General features: G+C 38.1%; 1 protein-coding gene and 1 pseudogene across 5 annotated transcripts in view; one reads left to right on the top strand and one right to left on the bottom strand.

The window, feature by feature from the left end:
* The window catches only part of GLMN (glomulin, FKBP associated protein), a 44,509-nt gene that overhangs the window by 5,165 nt on the left and 21,944 nt on the right, over positions 1 to 17,400 (top strand). For 4 of the 5 annotated variants that reach the window (XM_028513046.2, XM_028513044.2, XM_036026416.1 and 1 more), the window contains exons 4-8: positions 1,011 to 1,127; positions 6,001 to 6,109; positions 7,167 to 7,407; positions 8,634 to 8,736; positions 16,632 to 16,819. In XM_028513046.2, the coding sequence (XP_028368847.1) occupies positions 1,011 to 1,127; positions 6,001 to 6,109; positions 7,167 to 7,407; positions 8,634 to 8,736; positions 16,632 to 16,819 (758 nt within the window). The remainder of the gene's footprint in view (positions 1 to 1,010; positions 1,128 to 6,000; positions 6,110 to 7,166; positions 7,408 to 8,633; positions 8,737 to 16,631; positions 16,820 to 17,400) is intronic. The other variant, XM_036026418.1, reaches the window with a different exon arrangement.
* Positions 4,618 to 5,884, bottom strand: LOC114497338 (annotated as a pseudogene).

Here is a 17,400-nt window from a genome sequence, read left to right as displayed (position 1 = left end):
TTTATTTTTTAAACAAATGAACTAGAATGTAAATTCTTTAAAGAGAGTTACTACCTGATATGTTCCTTGTTTTATTTTTGGCACCTAGAATATTCCAGAGACTTGGCATAGTACATGCTTGATAAACATTGTTGAGTTAAAATAGAATGCAAGACAGAGAAGTGTAGTGTATTATAGTTTTGAAAATCAGTACTTTTGATAATGAATGTGAATCACTAATTATAAAGATAAACGTACGTAGTAAGCATTCTAAAATGTCTTTGAAAATAGAAGCAACTTATATGAGGGGAGAGAAAATTAACAAAATGGCACCCTCTCTTTTTACCTAAGTTACATGATTTTAATATATTTAGAGATTGTCCAAGGAACCTTAAAAGATTTATGATCATTCAGCCCTGGCTGGCGTAGCTCAGTGGATTGAGCGTGGGCTGGGAACCAAAGTGTCCCAGGTTCGATTCCCAGCCAGGGTACATTCCTGGGTTGCAGGCCATAACCCCCAGCAACCGCACATTGATGTTTCTCTCTCTCTCTCTCTCTCTCTCTCTCTCTCTCTCTCTCTCTCTCTCTCTCTTCTCTCCCTCTCCCTCCCTCCCTCCCTCCCTTCCCTCTCTAAAAACAAATAAATAAAGTCTTTAAAAAAAAAAGATTTATGATCATTCCTGGATTTCTTTATGAATCAAGGGAGTAAAATTCTCCATGAAAATTTAAATACTTGCTCATGGTTAGCAAATTAAGTTTCTTGTTGGAAATAGAGCATTTATTTAAATCTTGGGAAAAACCAATTTACCTGATTAAAAGTGAAGTCTCGTTTGCCTTTTCTCAGTGAAAGTATTAAAAACACTATCTTAAAATATTAATATCTGTTAGCATAGGAAGTCAATGGTGACATGCTGTAGGTCTTGTTGCTTCATCTGTTCTATTTAGAGGAAATTCTAAGCTCCTCCAGGAAACCTCACTGTGAGAGTCCTATAGGTGGCAGAATTTGCTTCATTCTGAAAATGTTATTATAGGTCATCATCAAGAGTATGGGCTGGAATCTTGTTGGTCCTGTTGTTCGATGCCTTTTATGGAATGATAAGGAAGATGATAAAAGAAAATATTTTCTGATGCTTGATTTATTGATAAAGGTAAGTTAACAAAACTGACATTTTCTGTCACAATACACATTAATATTTTATAATTTCCTTTTATATTTAATGCTTGTTTTGTTTTTGATGAGGAAGCTGTTTGTTCATGAAAATAAAGGAGGGAACTCTTCGAAGAATGGTGCAAAGTGATTAGATGGGCAAGTCCATGTCAGTTTCCCCATATTTTCTGGATATAAGAATTGTCTAACCTCATCACAGACCCACTAATTCCGATCTCTGAGGGGAGACCTAATAAGCTTTATTTTTAATATTTTACAGGAGCTTATTGATGTGGAATTCAAAGTCTATAGATGTAGATCAAGGCCACACTGATCTTTTGGCAATGTAGGAAGTAAAATCAAATCTCAGTACACTTTACTCTGTGGTATATTCCCTAAAAGAATATGAAAAACCTAAAATGAAAGTGATCACAGTGAAAATAGGAATAGCGAGTAGATTAGTTGTGACTGGCAACTTTAGAAAGCAACTCTTGGTGAAAGGTTAATGGTATTATAAGTAGAAAGATAAATCTGAGAAAAATTACATTATAAGAATTTATTTAGGATTTCTAGTCAAGATGGTGGCATAGGTAAACACGGCTCACCTCCTCAAACACATCAAAACTACAACTAAATCATAGAACAACCATCACTCAGAACTGGCAGAAATCAAGTTGAATGAAAGTCTGACAACAGCAGATTAAAGAAACCACAACCATCCAGACTGCTAGGAGGGGCAGAGATGCAAAACAGGCTGATTCCACATCCACTCATGGATAAAACTTCGGGGGGAATATCTCGGGAGTGAGGAGTCCCAGGCCCCCCAGCCTAGGGTACCAGTGCCAGGAATATAAGTCCCCTTAACTTCTGCCTGGAAAAACCAGCAGGAATTGAGTCAGTGGAAGAAACATCTGGAGTCCCAAGCAGTTCCCTTAGAGAACCCACATATGAACTTGCTCAGACTCACTCCCTTTGGGCTCTAGCACCAGGGTAGCAGCTTGAAAGGCACCAACAGCATACAGGGAGGAACTGAAGTGTCTGGCACCAAGGCAGGAGTTAGGGGACAGCTTTCTCCAGATAGGAAGGTGAGCAGAGCCACAGAGCTGGCAAGCAGTGCCGTATGTGCGACTCCATCCACCTTGCTAACATTGTTTTTTTCTGCTTTGGAGATCCTCTGAGGCTCTGAAGCACCCAACTACCAGCTGTTAACAGTAGCTTTTCCATATGAATGGCTGCTCTTGGCTCAAGTTTCATAACTTCCTTAAATCTTCAAACAAGTAACAGCTGGCCTCAGTGAGCCTCCATCCCCTTTACCACTTGCTAAGCAGCCCTAGGCCCAGCACTAGCAGCAGCCAGCCTAGATTCACAGTTTGGCTGTGCCTAGGCATCTCCAAGCCCAGCACAAGTAGCAGCCAGCTCAAATTGCTCTATAGCTCAGGCAGGGTGGCCCCAGGCAAAACACAGGTGGCGGCTGACCTTGGCCTCTACCACCCAGGAAACCCCAGGTCCAGTGCACCTAGTGGACAGCTACAGACCACACTGGAGCACCACCACTCTTCTGATGCACAGCTGATCCTCCCCAGAGGGCAGAGGTTGGTGGTAGGTGGTCACAGCCAATCCTTGCAATTGACTGTCCTGTGTAAATCCCTCCCATTGACCTGCCAACAGCAACCTCGAGCTGCCAAGGCTCAACTACAAGAGGAGGATGTACTCAGACCACAAAATGGGGTGCACCTTGAGTATCCAGCTTAGGTGATAAGTGGGGCTGTGCCATTGGACTGTACAGGACCGTAACCTACTATGTTAGGCCACACTACTAAGACACAGACTAAAAGCAGCTCTACCTAATATATAGGAACAAATGGAGGCTGCCAAAATGAGGAGACAAAGAAACATGGCCCTCAAAAAAGAACAGATCAGAGCTGCAGAAAAAGAACTAAACAAAACGGAGATAAGCAATCTATCAGATGCAGAGTTCAAAACGCTGGCTATAAGGATGCTTAAGGAACTTAGTGAGGACCTCAACAGCAATCAGAACAAAGGATACACTAATTGAAATAAAGAACAATTTACAAGGAAACAACAATAGACTGGATAAAGCTGAGAATCAAAGCAATGATTTGGGTCATAAGGAAGCAAAAAACAACCAAAACAGAACCATAAGAAGAAGAAAGAACCCCCAAAATGAGGATAGTAGAACCAGCCTCTGTGACTTCAAGCATTCAAACATTCACATTATAGGGGTGCCAGAAGGAGAAGAGAAAGAGTAAGAAATTGGAAATCTATTTGAAAAAATAATGAAAACTTCTCTAAATAGACAATGTCCAGGAAGCACAGAGAATCTCAAACAAGATGAAAGCAAAGAGGCCCACTCCAAGTCACATCGTAATTAAAATGCCAAAGGTTAAAGTTAAAAAGAGATTTTAAAAGCAAGAGAAAAGAAGTTATCTACAGGTGAGTTCCCATAAGACCGTCAGTTGATTTCTCAAAAGAAACTTTGCAGGCTAGAAGGGACTGGCAAGAAATAAAAGTCATGAAAAGAAGGGACCTACAACCAAGATTGCTCCACCCAAAGATATCATTTAGAATCAAAGGGCAGATAGCAAGCTTCCCAGATAAGAAAAAACTAAGAGTTCATTGTCACTAAACCATTATTTTATGAAATGTTAAACATATTTAAGAAAAGATAAAAACAATGAACAATAAAATGGCAATAAATACATATCAATCAACAATTGAATCTAAAAATCAAACTAAGCACATAAGAACAGAGGCAAAATCATGGATACAGAGAGCGTTTTGATGGTTCCCAGGTGGGAGGGGAGTGTTGGAGAATTGCTGGAGAGGTGAGGGGATTAAGAAGTATAAATAGGCAGTTAAAGAATAGCTGTGGGGATGTAAAGTACATTACAGGAAATGGAGTAGCCATCGAACCTATATGCACAACCCATGGACATGACCAACGGGGTGGGGATTGCCTGAGGGAGTGGGGCGGGGGGCTAGGTAGAGGGGGACAATCGGGGAAAAATCAGGACAATTGTAATAGTATAATAAAATATATAAAATGATAAATGTAGAGATCAATGCAAATATATTTGGAAAAAGAGAACACTGCCTACATAGTAGTTATTAAGTATGAATGCTTTTTGAAAAACAAGGCATGAGGTGATAACATGGGCATTTAGAAAGCACTGCAAAGTTTCATTTGCTCAGGAAGGACAAAAGGGACTGCATTTATCTAAATATCATGACAATGTGAAATAAAAAGGTCCCCTTGCTGGGAACTCTGAGAACCCCAAACAGCCTTTAGAGGAGACAGACAAAGCTCAAAGGAAACCTCGGCTCTAGTGAGCAGACTCTCCTTTCCATTTCTGTAACTTTTTATATTTTTTTATCCTCTCCCAAGGAGATGCTTATTGATTTTAGGAGAGGGAAAGGGAAGGAGAGAGAGGGAGAGAAACCAATTGGTTGCCTCTCCAATATGCACCAACCAGGGACTGAACCCACAATGTAGGCATGTGCCTTGACTGGGAATCAAATCCACCACCTTTTGGTTTATGGAGTGATGCTCTAACCAACTGAGCCACACTGGCCAGTATGCTTCTTTTTAGTTTTACAGTGATTTGACAATCATGAATTCTATTCTGCTATTTTATGTAAATATATGTGTATTTCTTGTAAAACTGGGCCATTTTAATGTTCTTTACAATAAAATAAATCTCTTGATGGCTATAGACATGTAAACTGTTCTGATATTGTAGTATGGAGAAACATCACAGACTGGCTTGCCTGATTGGGGCATAGACTTCAATAATTACTAGGAGTTACTTGTATGAAACTACTGTCAAACCAGTAAGACTGCATCTATGTATCCATCGTGTTCAAGTTTATTGGTAACCTGGGCATGTTTTCCCCCAAATAACCTTGTCTCCTTATGTCACAAGTCCTGACTTGCTTACATTTACCTCAGTGACAGTACCTTTGGTAGTAACACCCAAAATTGTATAAAGTAGGAATGAGGGATTCTTCTTTGCACCACGTATTGGCAGGCAAAAGGTGGCTTTCAGTTCAGGATGCGTTATATGAGCCTTCTTGAAACAAGCCCATTGGCCTAATGAATCTCATGTTTAGTTGGTTTTTGAGTACAGCCATCTGCAACACAGCAGACTTTAGTAACCATCCTCTTTCATGCTTCTTTCTTTCTCTTTCCTGTTCAAATAACTTTTCATATCTCTGTTTCTCCCTGGGCATGAACTTTGCACAGAGGGACTTCCCATTTTCTCGCCTTCTCTTTTCATTTTTGTTTAGTCATATTGGAAAGTACTTTAGTTAGGGACTGTCCTTTTCTGTCTAGTAGATGGACAAGTACAGCTCCTTGTGGAGTCTTTCCGTTATTCTTTTGTTTGGTGTTTCTATTTCATGCCTCTTGATAGTCTTTTTCATTTGTATTTTCTCAGCATGGCACTGTTTATGGTAGAGCTTATCCTTCAGACCAGTCATCTTTTTTGCCTTCTTTGACCATTCATGAGCCTCTTGACCTACTTTCTCTTTTTCTCATGGTAATCTACACGAAATCCATAGCACTTACGGTGTAACTTAATATGCTCATTTTGTGGCATGGTTATGGCTGGGGTGCAGTCCTCCATGCATGAAGAAGCTTTCAACTTTTGGGTCTCAGAGACCCATAAACCAGCTCCATGCAACTTGTAGCAGGGAAGACTATTATATTTTTTAACAATTGTATGAGGTGCTTTACTGTTAAGCAAAAATAATTATATTTTCTCAGTATATACTCATTTTTTTAAAAAAATAGTAATCATGTGGCTTTAAATACAACTTGTATTAAACAGGTTCAATTGTGAATATTTTTATAGTTATGTAATCCAAAAGAATTATTGTTGGGTTTGCTTGAACTGATTGAAGAACCCTCTGGAAAACAGATATCCCAAATTATTCTTCTTTTACTTCAGCCATTACAAACAGGTAATGATTATTTTGATACCTAAATGTTTTTTATTCTCTGTGTAACTGCCTTGATATTACCCCCAAATATCAACAATATACCAAAGTAAAGTTTATGACTAATTATTGAGTACTCTGCTTAAACTGATAATAGCAGTGCCAATTTGAATCCTGCTGCTCATAGAAAGATAACAATACCTGAGACAAGGTGGGTACCTAGTAAATGTTTTGTTGAATGTCATGCTGTTTTTCATGTGCTGTGTTGTAACTGATAGCTTTTTGCCTAACCTCCGTATCTGCAACTTACATTCTAGAATTTATTCTATAATATATTTAAAAGATTACCTCTATGCTGTCTGCAATACTCAGTGTGATAGCATTGTGGTAGTCCTGTATCTTGGTTAAGGACAGTATTGGACAGGGCACTGCTCATCCTCAGCTTTGGGAGGTTAGAATTGAGAACAGTAAAAGTACTGCTGAAGAATGAAATAATAGGTATGGAAAGAAAAGGCTTCATGATTAGGTGTTGTAACAGTATTGTTAAGTAATAGACATTAGCAACCAAGGCAGACAGTATTTATCCATGGAAAGAGACTGCTTTTTAATTTTATGACCTACATGTAACTTTGGAGTGTGATATAAGAGCCCATAATCAAACTAGAGAAAATTTGTTTTAAATGTGAATGCCCAGCAGCTTTATACACCTTGACGTATTCAGTCTCCTCTATTTTTATAGTGCTTGATAGTTCACAAGACACTTGTTCTTATTTTATACTTAAACAACCAACCTATATGGAAAAAAGTGTTTCTGTCTTAAGTATGTACCTTTGTGAGCCTACCTAAGCAAGATTTCATGGTGTCTATTGTAAAGTGCCATAATTGTAAGATGCTCCATTATTTCATGCACCACTAAGAAAGGGGGGAAATACTGCACTGCCAATTAAGCTATCATATGTCATCCTGATTCCAGAGCTGTTAAAATATGAAAAAAGTTATAATTCTACATTAACTGAACTTCTTGTCTTATGTTTAGTGTGCTTGATGAGGCTACCTCAAGTAACAACTTGGTGTCTTTTAGTGATACGGAAACTTCACAGCAACAAGGCATATTCAGTTGGATTAGCATTGTCTACCATTTGGAGTCAGCTATCTCTTCTTCCTGTTCCATACTCAAAAGAACAAATACAGACAGATGACTATGGCCTTTGTCAATGTTGCAAGGCCTTAATAGAGTTTACTAAGCCTTTTGTGGAAGAAATCATTGATGACAAAGAAAACTCACTGGAAAATGAAAAGTTAAAGGATGAATTACTGAAATTGTAAGTATATTTTTAAGAGCAATTCACAATGGACCAAAGTATTGGTAGTTCAGTTATTTTATGTTTCTTTGTTTATTTGTTTGCAGTGGAAATACAAAATCTAGTTTCAAATTTTGAATTTTCAAAGACTATAGGGTTCAGTTAATGTAACAAGGACATTTTATAAGGTATTGATATTTTTAAAATTAAATGCCAAAATCCATTTGTTTACTTTACTTTTTATAATTACCTTCACTCATATTAGTAAATGAATAATAGAAGCTGGGAAAATAGGTAGTGTAGCTCAAAGGATCCAGTCTTGCTGTGGGGGAATTATGTTTTAACTCTTCCTTTGAAAGCAGAAGAAACACCAGACAGCTAAACATCTACCTTGACTGCAAAAAACAGTAGTGGAGTGCCTGATAGCATTCACTCCACTGTGCGGTATGGCTTTTGTTGACACATGGCTAATCCAAATTAAGATGTGCTCTAAGTGGAAAATACACTTGGAATTTGAAGACTTGTTATAAAAAAAACTCAATAATTTTACACTGATAAATTATTGAAATGATAATATTTTAGATGTATTAGGTTAATAAAATAAATTTAAATTATTCTTTTATTTCTTACTACTTTTTACATGTAAATGCTAAAAATTTTAAATTATGTATGGAGCTTGCATTATATTTCTGTTGAACAGTGCTGAATTAGAGTATTGAATTACATGGACCAGTAATTTTATTTTTTAATTTTTATTTACTTATTTTTTAGAGAGGGGAAAGGAGGTAGAAAGAGGAAAACATCAAAATGTGGATGCCTCTCATGCACCCCCACTGGGGATCTATGAAAGATATGTAAAGAAACAAGAAAAGCTTAATCAAAAAATAGTTTGGTTTTCTAAATAAAACAAATACAGCTTTATGAAAAAATTACTACATTGTCCCAATTTTTCCTTGAGCTAACAAAAATTACATCATGGACTAGCACTGGTCCTCAGACAAACATTCAGTATCCATTGGAATGGTCCAGAAACAGAACTGAAGCTTACCATATTGGGTCTAGCAAGGTGTTCTCATGCTCTTCCCATTGCTAGTAAGAAGGATTCTTACGTCACCAGTTTGACAGACCACTGAGTTATTGGTGCTATGTAATTTTCCATGTACAATTAACTTAGATATGTGTATAGAACTAGGCGCTTTATAGTCAGGAAGTGCTATATTCATAGTTACCCATTTCTTATACCTTAGTTGCTTCAAAAGCTTGAAATGCCCTTTGCTGACAGCACAATTCCCTGAACAGTCTGAAGAAGCTGAAAATGATCCTTTAAGGTGTTTTGCATCTGAAATAATAGTAAGTACAGCTAATTTAATCTGTATAAAATCTTCTAAAATGTAAAATGTTGTCCTGCTGTTTCTCATGTACTGCATGTGAGCATTTAAGTTGATAACATTTATTAATAAAGCAGTATGTATTTTTTGTAGAATATAAACAAAAGTAAAATAAATAGCAAGAATTTCATTACCCAAATATAAATAATATTAACACCGTCCAGATGTTTTTGGTTTTTATAGTCATAAATAAACACAACATAATATACAATGTTTTTCAAAAATTCTGTCATATTTGTCAACCACTTTTTTGTAATCTATTTTTGTTTCTCTTAGCATATTATGAACATTTCTCCACTGGTGAAATAGTATTTCACTGTGTAGATTTTGCATAATGTATTTAACCTGGGCCATGTGAGTTCAACATGTTGATTTTTAAAAATTTTCATTATTGTAAAATATACTAACTTTCTTTTTTTAACTAAATCTGTGATAAGAATCCCCTTAACCAAATCTTTGCATATTTCTTTTCTTTTTTTTACTTGACATGGCTTCTTTGCCTATTTCTCTAATTGTTAAATTACTAGAAGTAGGATTTCTATGCCAAAGAATATCCTTATTTTTAAGGATCATGATAAATATTTTCAAAACAACTAAAGAAAAAAGTACATTTTATTTTACTGATTGATTGAGAAGGAGAAATATTGATTTGTTTTTCCACTTATATATGCATTCATTGGCTGATTCATGTGTATACCCTGACTGGGGATTGAACCCACAACATTGGCCTATTGGGACAACACTCTTAACCACCTGAGCTACCTTGTCAGAGCAGTAAATTTTATTTGAAAAGCAACTTGTCTTTATGCATCAAGAGTATTTTAAATGTGCTAGGATTTTATATTAGGGAACTAATCTGAAATATAGAAGAATTGGTACTTGAGATTGATAGTCATGAATTTCAAGTTAGAGCTGTAATTATGGCTGCTGGTTTTCATTACCACATTCATCTGCCCAAATGCAGGTATAGTGTAGGTGGAAAATTGGATTTAATTAGGTCAGAGTTTTGAGAACTGTGTGAGTTCTATAGTACAAATCAAGGCATTGAGCATGCCATGCAGGGGAATACCTAATGATGGACCATAGCGTTTAAGCTCAGTAAGGCAGGAAGTTAGGATACACTAAATGTGAGACACTGAAAAGATGATAGGATCACTAGATTGTTGGTCCTGGCCTGAGTCACAAAGTGTTGGAGTTAGGTTACTGAAAGGAGTGAGCTGAAAACATCAGCATTGAAAAAACAGGATGCCTGAAATTTTCTTTAGGGGCCTCTGAAGGATGAGATACACATAAATGGCAGGAAAGCCATTCTGTGGGCTCCATGAGCACAAGAACTTTGTCTTAGTCACCTGGGGTATCCTTTACACCATGGAAATACACCTGGGTATATCCCTCCCATTGACCTGCTAACAGCAATCAAGGCTAAACTACAAGAGGAAGGTATACTCAGACCACATGGAGGGCGCACCTCAAGTACCCAGCTTGGATGATAGGGAAGGCTGTGCCACTGAACCCTACAGGACACCTACTACATTAGGCCACACTGCCAAGACACAGAGTCAAAGCAGCTCTACCTAATACATAGGAACAAACACAGAGAGGCTGCCAAAATGAGGAGACAAAGAAGCATGACCCCACAAAAAGAACATATCAGAACTCCAGAAAAAGAACTAAACAAAATGGAAATAAGCAATCTATCAGATGCAGGGTTCAAAACGCTGGCTATAAGGATGCTTAAGGAACTTAGTGAGGACCTCAACAGCATAAAAGGAATCCAGTCAGAAATGAAGGATACACTAACTAAAATAAGGAACAATTTACAAGGAAACAACAATAGACTGGATAAAGCTGAGAATCAAAGCAATGATTTGGGTCATAAGGAAGCAAAAAACAACCAATCAGAACAACAAGAAAAAAGAATCCAAAAAATGAAAGTAGAAGCAGCCTCTGTTACAACTTCAAGCATTATAACATTCACATCATAGGGGTGCCTGAAAGAAAAGAGAAAGAGCAACAAATGGGTCTACTTGAAAGAACAATGAAAGAAAACTTCCCTAATTTGGTGAAGGAAATAGACATGAAAGTCGAGGAAACACAGAGACTCCAAAACACAATGGATGCAAAGAGGCCCACTCCAAGACAAATCATAATTAAAATGCCAATGGTTACAGATAGAGAATCTTAAAAGCAGCAATGGAAAGATAGTTGCCTAGGGGAGTGCTGATAAGACTGTCAGCTGAGTTTTCAAAAGAAACTTTGAAAGCTAGAAGGGATTGGTGAGAAATATTCAAAGTCATCAAAAGCAGGGACCTACAGCCAAAATTGCTCTACCTAGAAAAGGTATTATTTAGAATGGAAGGGCAGATAATAAGCTTCCCAGACAAGAAAAAAACTAAAGGAGTTCATCATTACCAAACCACTGTTATATGAAATGTTAAAGGGACTTATTTAAGAAAGGAAGGTCAAAACTATGAACAATGAAATAGCAGTGAATACATATCTATCAACAATTGAATCTAAAAAATCAAACTAAGTAAACAAGAACAAGAGGCAGAATCGTGGATACAGAGAGCCTTTTGATGGTTGCCAGATGAGAGGAAGGTGTGGGGGAATGGTGAAGAGGTCATAGGATTAAGAGGTACAATAGGTAGTTACAGAATAGCCACAGGGATATAAACTACAGTATAAGAAATGGAATAGCCACCTGGCTGGTGTAGCTCAGTGGATTGAGCACGAAGCACAGGTTGCGAACCAAAGGGTCACCAGTTCGATTCCCAGTCAGGACACATGCCTGGGTTGTGAGCCAGGTCCCCAGTAGGGGGCATGCAGGAAGCAGCCACACATTGATGTTTCTCTCCCTCTTTCTCCTTCCCTTCATCTCTCTCTAAAAAAATAAATAAATAACATCTTTAAAATAAAGTTAATAAAAAAGAAATGGAGTAACCAAAGAACTTATACAAGACCCATAGACATGAACAATGGTGTGAGGATTGCCTGAGGGAGTCGGGGGTGCTGGGTGGAGGTGGGCACGGGGGAAAATCAGGACAACTGTAATATCATAATCAATGAAATATAATTTAAACAATGAAAGAGTATAGGCCTCTTCGTTGTTACTAATGCTAGAGTACAGTATAATCTAGATACAGTATAAACACCATCATTCATATGTACCCTATTTTGAGAGATAGAATGAAAGTTGGAAACAGTTAAAGGGTTTTAAGCCTGGCGGTAACATAATCAAATTGTGTTTTGGATTCATCACTTTAATGGAGGATGAACTTAACTGAGATAAGATTGGAAGTAGGGAGACCAGTTAGGTGTCTTTGGAGTTAAATAAGAATGATGAAAGCCTGAGTATGGAAAACGTGGTGGAGAGAAAGAGGAGCAGGACAATTTGAGAACTTTATTGTAGGTAAAATTTTAAAAATTTGGTTAATTTGATTTAGAAGCATAGTAAAAAGATTGGGTCATGGGTAAGTATTTGCATGGGAAGCTGGGCAGATGAAGATGTCGATAATTGAAATAGAGAATACAGAGCTAGGAGCAGGGGGATTTTGTACTTTAAAAATATGTTTTGTATTATGGACATTTTAAAACATTCAGAAAAGTAGAAAGAAGAGTAATGTACCCTCATGCACCCTTTACCCAACTTTAGCAACCATTGACATTTTGCCCGTCTTGTTTTGTCCCTGCTCTTTTTTGCTATAGTATTATTTTAAAGATTTTATTTACCAATTTTTAGAGCAAGGGGAAGGGAGGTAGAAAGAGAGGGAGAGAAACATTGATGTGAAAGAGAAACATTGATCAGTTGTGTCTTGCATGCGCCCCCACCTGAGACTGAACCTGCAACCCAGGATTTTGCCCTGACCTGGCATCAAACTGGTGACCTTTCTGCTGTGCAGGACACTGCCCAACCAGCTGAGCTACACCAGTCAGGGCCTGCTGTAGTATTTTATAGCAAGTCTTAGATTTATTATATCCATAGGTCTTTAAGTATGCTTCTCTAATTGGTAAGGACTTTAAAAAAAAAACTACAATGTCATTATGACACCTAACAAGATTAACAATAATTTTTCAATATGTAATACCCAGGGAGAGCAGGTTTTTAAGGAATACATTTTTAATTTATTTTTTATTTTTTTAAATTTTTATTTAAGGAATAAATTTTGATTAAGAGGGGGTGAGATCACCTAAAGAGATCACTGTGAGAAGAGAAAAGGGCTCAGGACTGAACTCTGCAGCACTTAAGAAGAGCCCACCAAAGAGACTAGGGAAGAAGAGTAGTAGACATATAACAGAAACTGGGGTAGCAGTGTTTCAGGAAGAGAAAAGTGATTGATATTGTTAAGTGCAGTAGAGAGAGCCTGTAAAGTAAGAGTTGAAAAGTATCCATTGGAGGTAGGAAGTAAGATCACATTGGTAATCTCAGCAAGAACAATTTGAATGGAGTATTAGAAACAAAAATATTGGAGTGGATAAAGGAGTGCATGAAAAATGAGAAAAAGGAGATGGCTAGTATAGGCTATTCTTTCAAAGAGTTCAGAAGTATAAGGAAGAAGAGAAGCAACAGCTATGGGCTTGGGGTAGGAAGGTAACCGGGGAGGTAGGGAGGATTGAGCATGCTTATCGCCTGAAAGGGTGAAAGACTTGTTCGGGGATAACTGAAATAATGTGGCTTGAGGAGAGCAGACAGCTGGGCGTAGGATCAAGGACACCTGGAGAGAAGGTCAGAATGGGCACGTGTGTAGAGAAATTTGTAGTAGGAATGTAATATTATAATTGAGGGGAATCAGACCCACTAGCCTCAGATTTCTAGGTAAAGAAGATTTCTTAAGAATGAAGAGGTAGAAATGGGGATTGAATAAGGAGCTTCAGGAAACTGGTAAAGGTTTGGAATACTGAGGGGAAAAGAGAGATGGTAGAAGATGATGGAAACTTGGCTGGTTGGAGACCACAACTGTGGTAATAACAATCTGTAATTTTGTGTGATTTTCTACATTTAGCTACCTGGGTGTGGAAGTGGAAAAGGTAGAGGACAGCTATTTTTTCAAGGCTAGTATTTTATTGGGTAGATGCAGCTAAAGGAAATACAGGGTACAGATAGCTCAAATGACCAATAGTGTATTGGTGGATAGGGAAGAAAGGGGAATCAGGAGGGGACATAAGGATAGATTAAAATGAAGGGACTACAGGACTGGGAAGTCAGAGGTAGAAAAGCAGGTTGGTAGGAGAGAAGGGATTAGAGGTAGTGGTCAGAAAATGAGATGATGGAGTTAGGTGCCAAAATGGATTAGAAGTTAAGGTCACTAGAATCTGGAAAGCAAGAATCATGAGGCTGGCCTGTTAGAAGAGTTATCTACATGAACATTCAACTTTCCCAGAGTTATAGCAGGAATTGGATAGAGATAATGATTGTGAGCAGGTACCACAGTCTTTAGTGAATGTTGAGAAATAAGGACAGATGAAAGGCAGTATGATAGCTGCCTCAAAGGAAAAATATGCTTTTCTTTGAGAGTGCTGAAAGAACCAAAATAATACTAAGCCTCTACCGATACCACCCTTCCCCACTGCTGCCTTCCTGGCTGTACACTGTAAGAGGTATGAGGGTATGAGCAGTTCCCACCAGAAATCAGTCAGACGTAATTCAGTCAGTGAGATAGAGCAAGCATCTTGTGTAGAGGTTGAAGGTGTGGGGGAGAGTTTCTAAGATCACAGTGGAAGGAAGGAGCATTACAAGTAGAAAGAGCCAGCAGTGAGGAAGCGCGAAGCAGTCAAGAATGAGAGGTGAAATCAGGGTGAGAGAGGAAGTGAGGAGGTGCCTTCTGTTTTATGCTCAGCTAACTGGCATGCTAGAGTTTGATGGCCTCAGCTATCCCTCCTTTGGCACAAGTTATTTTGGTGGAGAACTGTTGGAATGTCTGATAGGCTGCGGCCTAGAAACATTTCTGAAAGGGCGGAGGCTGCCGTGAAAAATTGTAGAGTGGCAGATATATCCTGGGTCTGAGCAAGACTGCTGGATGGTGTGTGGATAGTGAAGGCCGTGGTTTAGAACAGCACTGTAGAATGTGGTTAATTAGGATGATTTTTAAACAGGCCGACCGTACTCTGGGTGGGCGGGGACACATGTAGCATTGACTGAATGAAGAAATGGAGCTTCGTGGTTAAGAGGATATTTGGAATCTGAGCATAGGAAACTTGGTGTTACAACTATAACAAGAATGTATAGCTTTGAAAATCAGTACAGCTGTATATATATTTAGCCTCTCCCCGATGAATAGCAGTCTCCTGTAACTGAGGGTGATTTTCCATTCTTCCTTTTTGTGTTCTGAAATGACTTATGAAGCCATCTGGAATCAGCAGGTTTTAAAGTTTTATTTGGTTTTATAATTCCCAACTGTGTCTGGCCCAGTATGTAGTACTCAAGCATTTATTGAATAAATAAGTGAATAAATCAGAAGGTATTCATCCTGATTTAGCCATTTTGATTATTCCCTTTTATTATTTTTATTTTTAACTTTTAATTGAATCTATTAGGGTAACATTGGTTAATAAAATTATATAGGTTTCAAGTGTACAGTTCTATAATAACATCATTTGTATATTGTATTGTGCGTTCACTATATCATCCCTTTTTGATTCCTGCGTAGTAGTTTGTTGTGACCCTAACTTTCTTGTACTTTTTTTGTGAAGCTTCTTAATACTTGACATATTAAGAAGCTTCTGTCATTTTCTATATATGGATACTGAGAGAAGTTAGGTAACTCATCCAGTGTCTCACAGCTAATAAGTGGTGGAACCAAAATTCAAATAAACTCCACTGGATTCTGAAGGTCAGGTGCTTTCTAGTAGTATACCAAAAGTAGAAATAGAATAAGAGGCATGGGAGTGACCTTATACTTTGAACCTGTTTTTTCCTCTTTTTCTTTCCTTAATAAAAAGATAAAACTGTAATCTTATCCACTCATGCAGGAATGCTTCTCTCTTTGATGTCTCAAGAGCCCATAGAATCTGAGATACCAGCAATGTTTCCTTAACCTTTGCTGCCATTGAGCAGTGTTCCTCCTGCCCACTCTGTATCTAGGTGGACAGTGGTCATTGGAGCATTGCAGTAGAGTATTCTTCACCTGAGTCATTAACTGTTAGTTCATGATATTTGTATGTCTCACATATGTAGATTGCTCCCAAAAATCTCTGAGGCACTTTGGTTTAAAAAAATGTAATAAAATATACATGACAAAATTTACCATTTTAACTGTTTTTAAGTATACAGTTCAGTGGCATTAAGTACATTCACAATTGCTCTGCAACCATCACCACCATCCATCTCCAGAACTTTTTCATCTTCCTACTCAGTTCTTTCAGGTTGTGGGCACAATTTATTTTCTTGAAGCTACAGAATTGAAGTCCCCATTTTCTTGCTGACTGTTGGCCAGGGACCACTTTCAGCTCCTAGAGGCTGCCTGTAGTTCCTTGCCACACAGCCTTTTCCAGAGGCTCTCTCATGACATAGCAGCTTAGTTCTTCAAAGTCAGCAGTGGTGGGTTTCTGACTCTCAAGGAAGGCCTGGACCCTCTTTTTAAAACCCACCTAGTTAAGGCAGGCTCACCAAAAAATGTCTCCCTTTTCAGTAACTCAGACTCAACTGACTTGGGACCTTAATTAACATCTGCAAAAATTCCTTCACTTCTCTCAGGTAACATAATCTGATAGAGGGAAGCATCTTGCAGGTTCTTTTGGTTAAAAGCAACTCTCACAAGTCCCACCACACTCAAGGGGAGGGGATTATACAGGGTGTGCATATGGAGGGGCACACCAGAGTCTGTCTGCTACAGCTTCCTTTTTTTATCCATTTCACAGGGTTTTTTATCAGCAATTGGATACCCTTTCCCCAAAATGATTTTTAATCATGGAAGGAAAAAGAGGACTTGGGATTATCTTGAATTTGAAGAAGAAGAAGAAAAACAATTAGCAGACTCTCTGGCTTCTCTGGCATATCTAGTATTTGTGCAGGGCATCAGCATTGATCAGCTGCCAATGGTCTTAAGGTAGGAGATGGTGTTTAGTTTATTCATATATCGTAAAGGGACAATCATCAAGCTCATTTATCTAATCCAATATATGTTCATTACCAAACTAATGTATTTTAAATGAAGTATAAACAAAAGCGCTCTTTAAGTAATACTGCCTGTAATTCATTAAAGCCAGTAGTTAAGTATTGAAAAGGGGTCGGGGTGGTGATGACAGAGACAGGAGGGAGTGACCGAGACAAGAGAGAGAAAGTGTTAAATTGGGCGTGGTGTTGAAGCTGTTGGGACCACCCTGTACTGTAAGGGGGGTGCTGGCCAGTTACCCATGGGGTAGTCTGAATCACCATCATCTTTTCTCCGGATTCTTGATGTAATCCTGAGTAGGTATTTATCAGTCCCTTAATGAAAACCCTTCAGTGGCTTCTTTCTGCTCTGAGAGTGAAGTCTCAGTGCCTTCACATGAGACAAGCTTATGAATAACCTCATGTTTGGTTGTTCTGGTTCACCCACACCACCATTTTTCTTGTTTATTATGCTCCAATAACAGACCTTCTTTTGGTTTCTTGTTCTCATATATCATGAACTTTCCTTGCTGTAGG

This window comes from Phyllostomus discolor, chromosome 5, assembly GCF_004126475.2.
Source record: "Phyllostomus discolor isolate MPI-MPIP mPhyDis1 chromosome 5, mPhyDis1.pri.v3, whole genome shotgun sequence".
Classification (NCBI taxonomy): domain Eukaryota; kingdom Metazoa; phylum Chordata; class Mammalia; order Chiroptera; family Phyllostomidae; genus Phyllostomus; species Phyllostomus discolor.
This window is presented reverse-complemented; position numbering and strand designations above follow the sequence as displayed.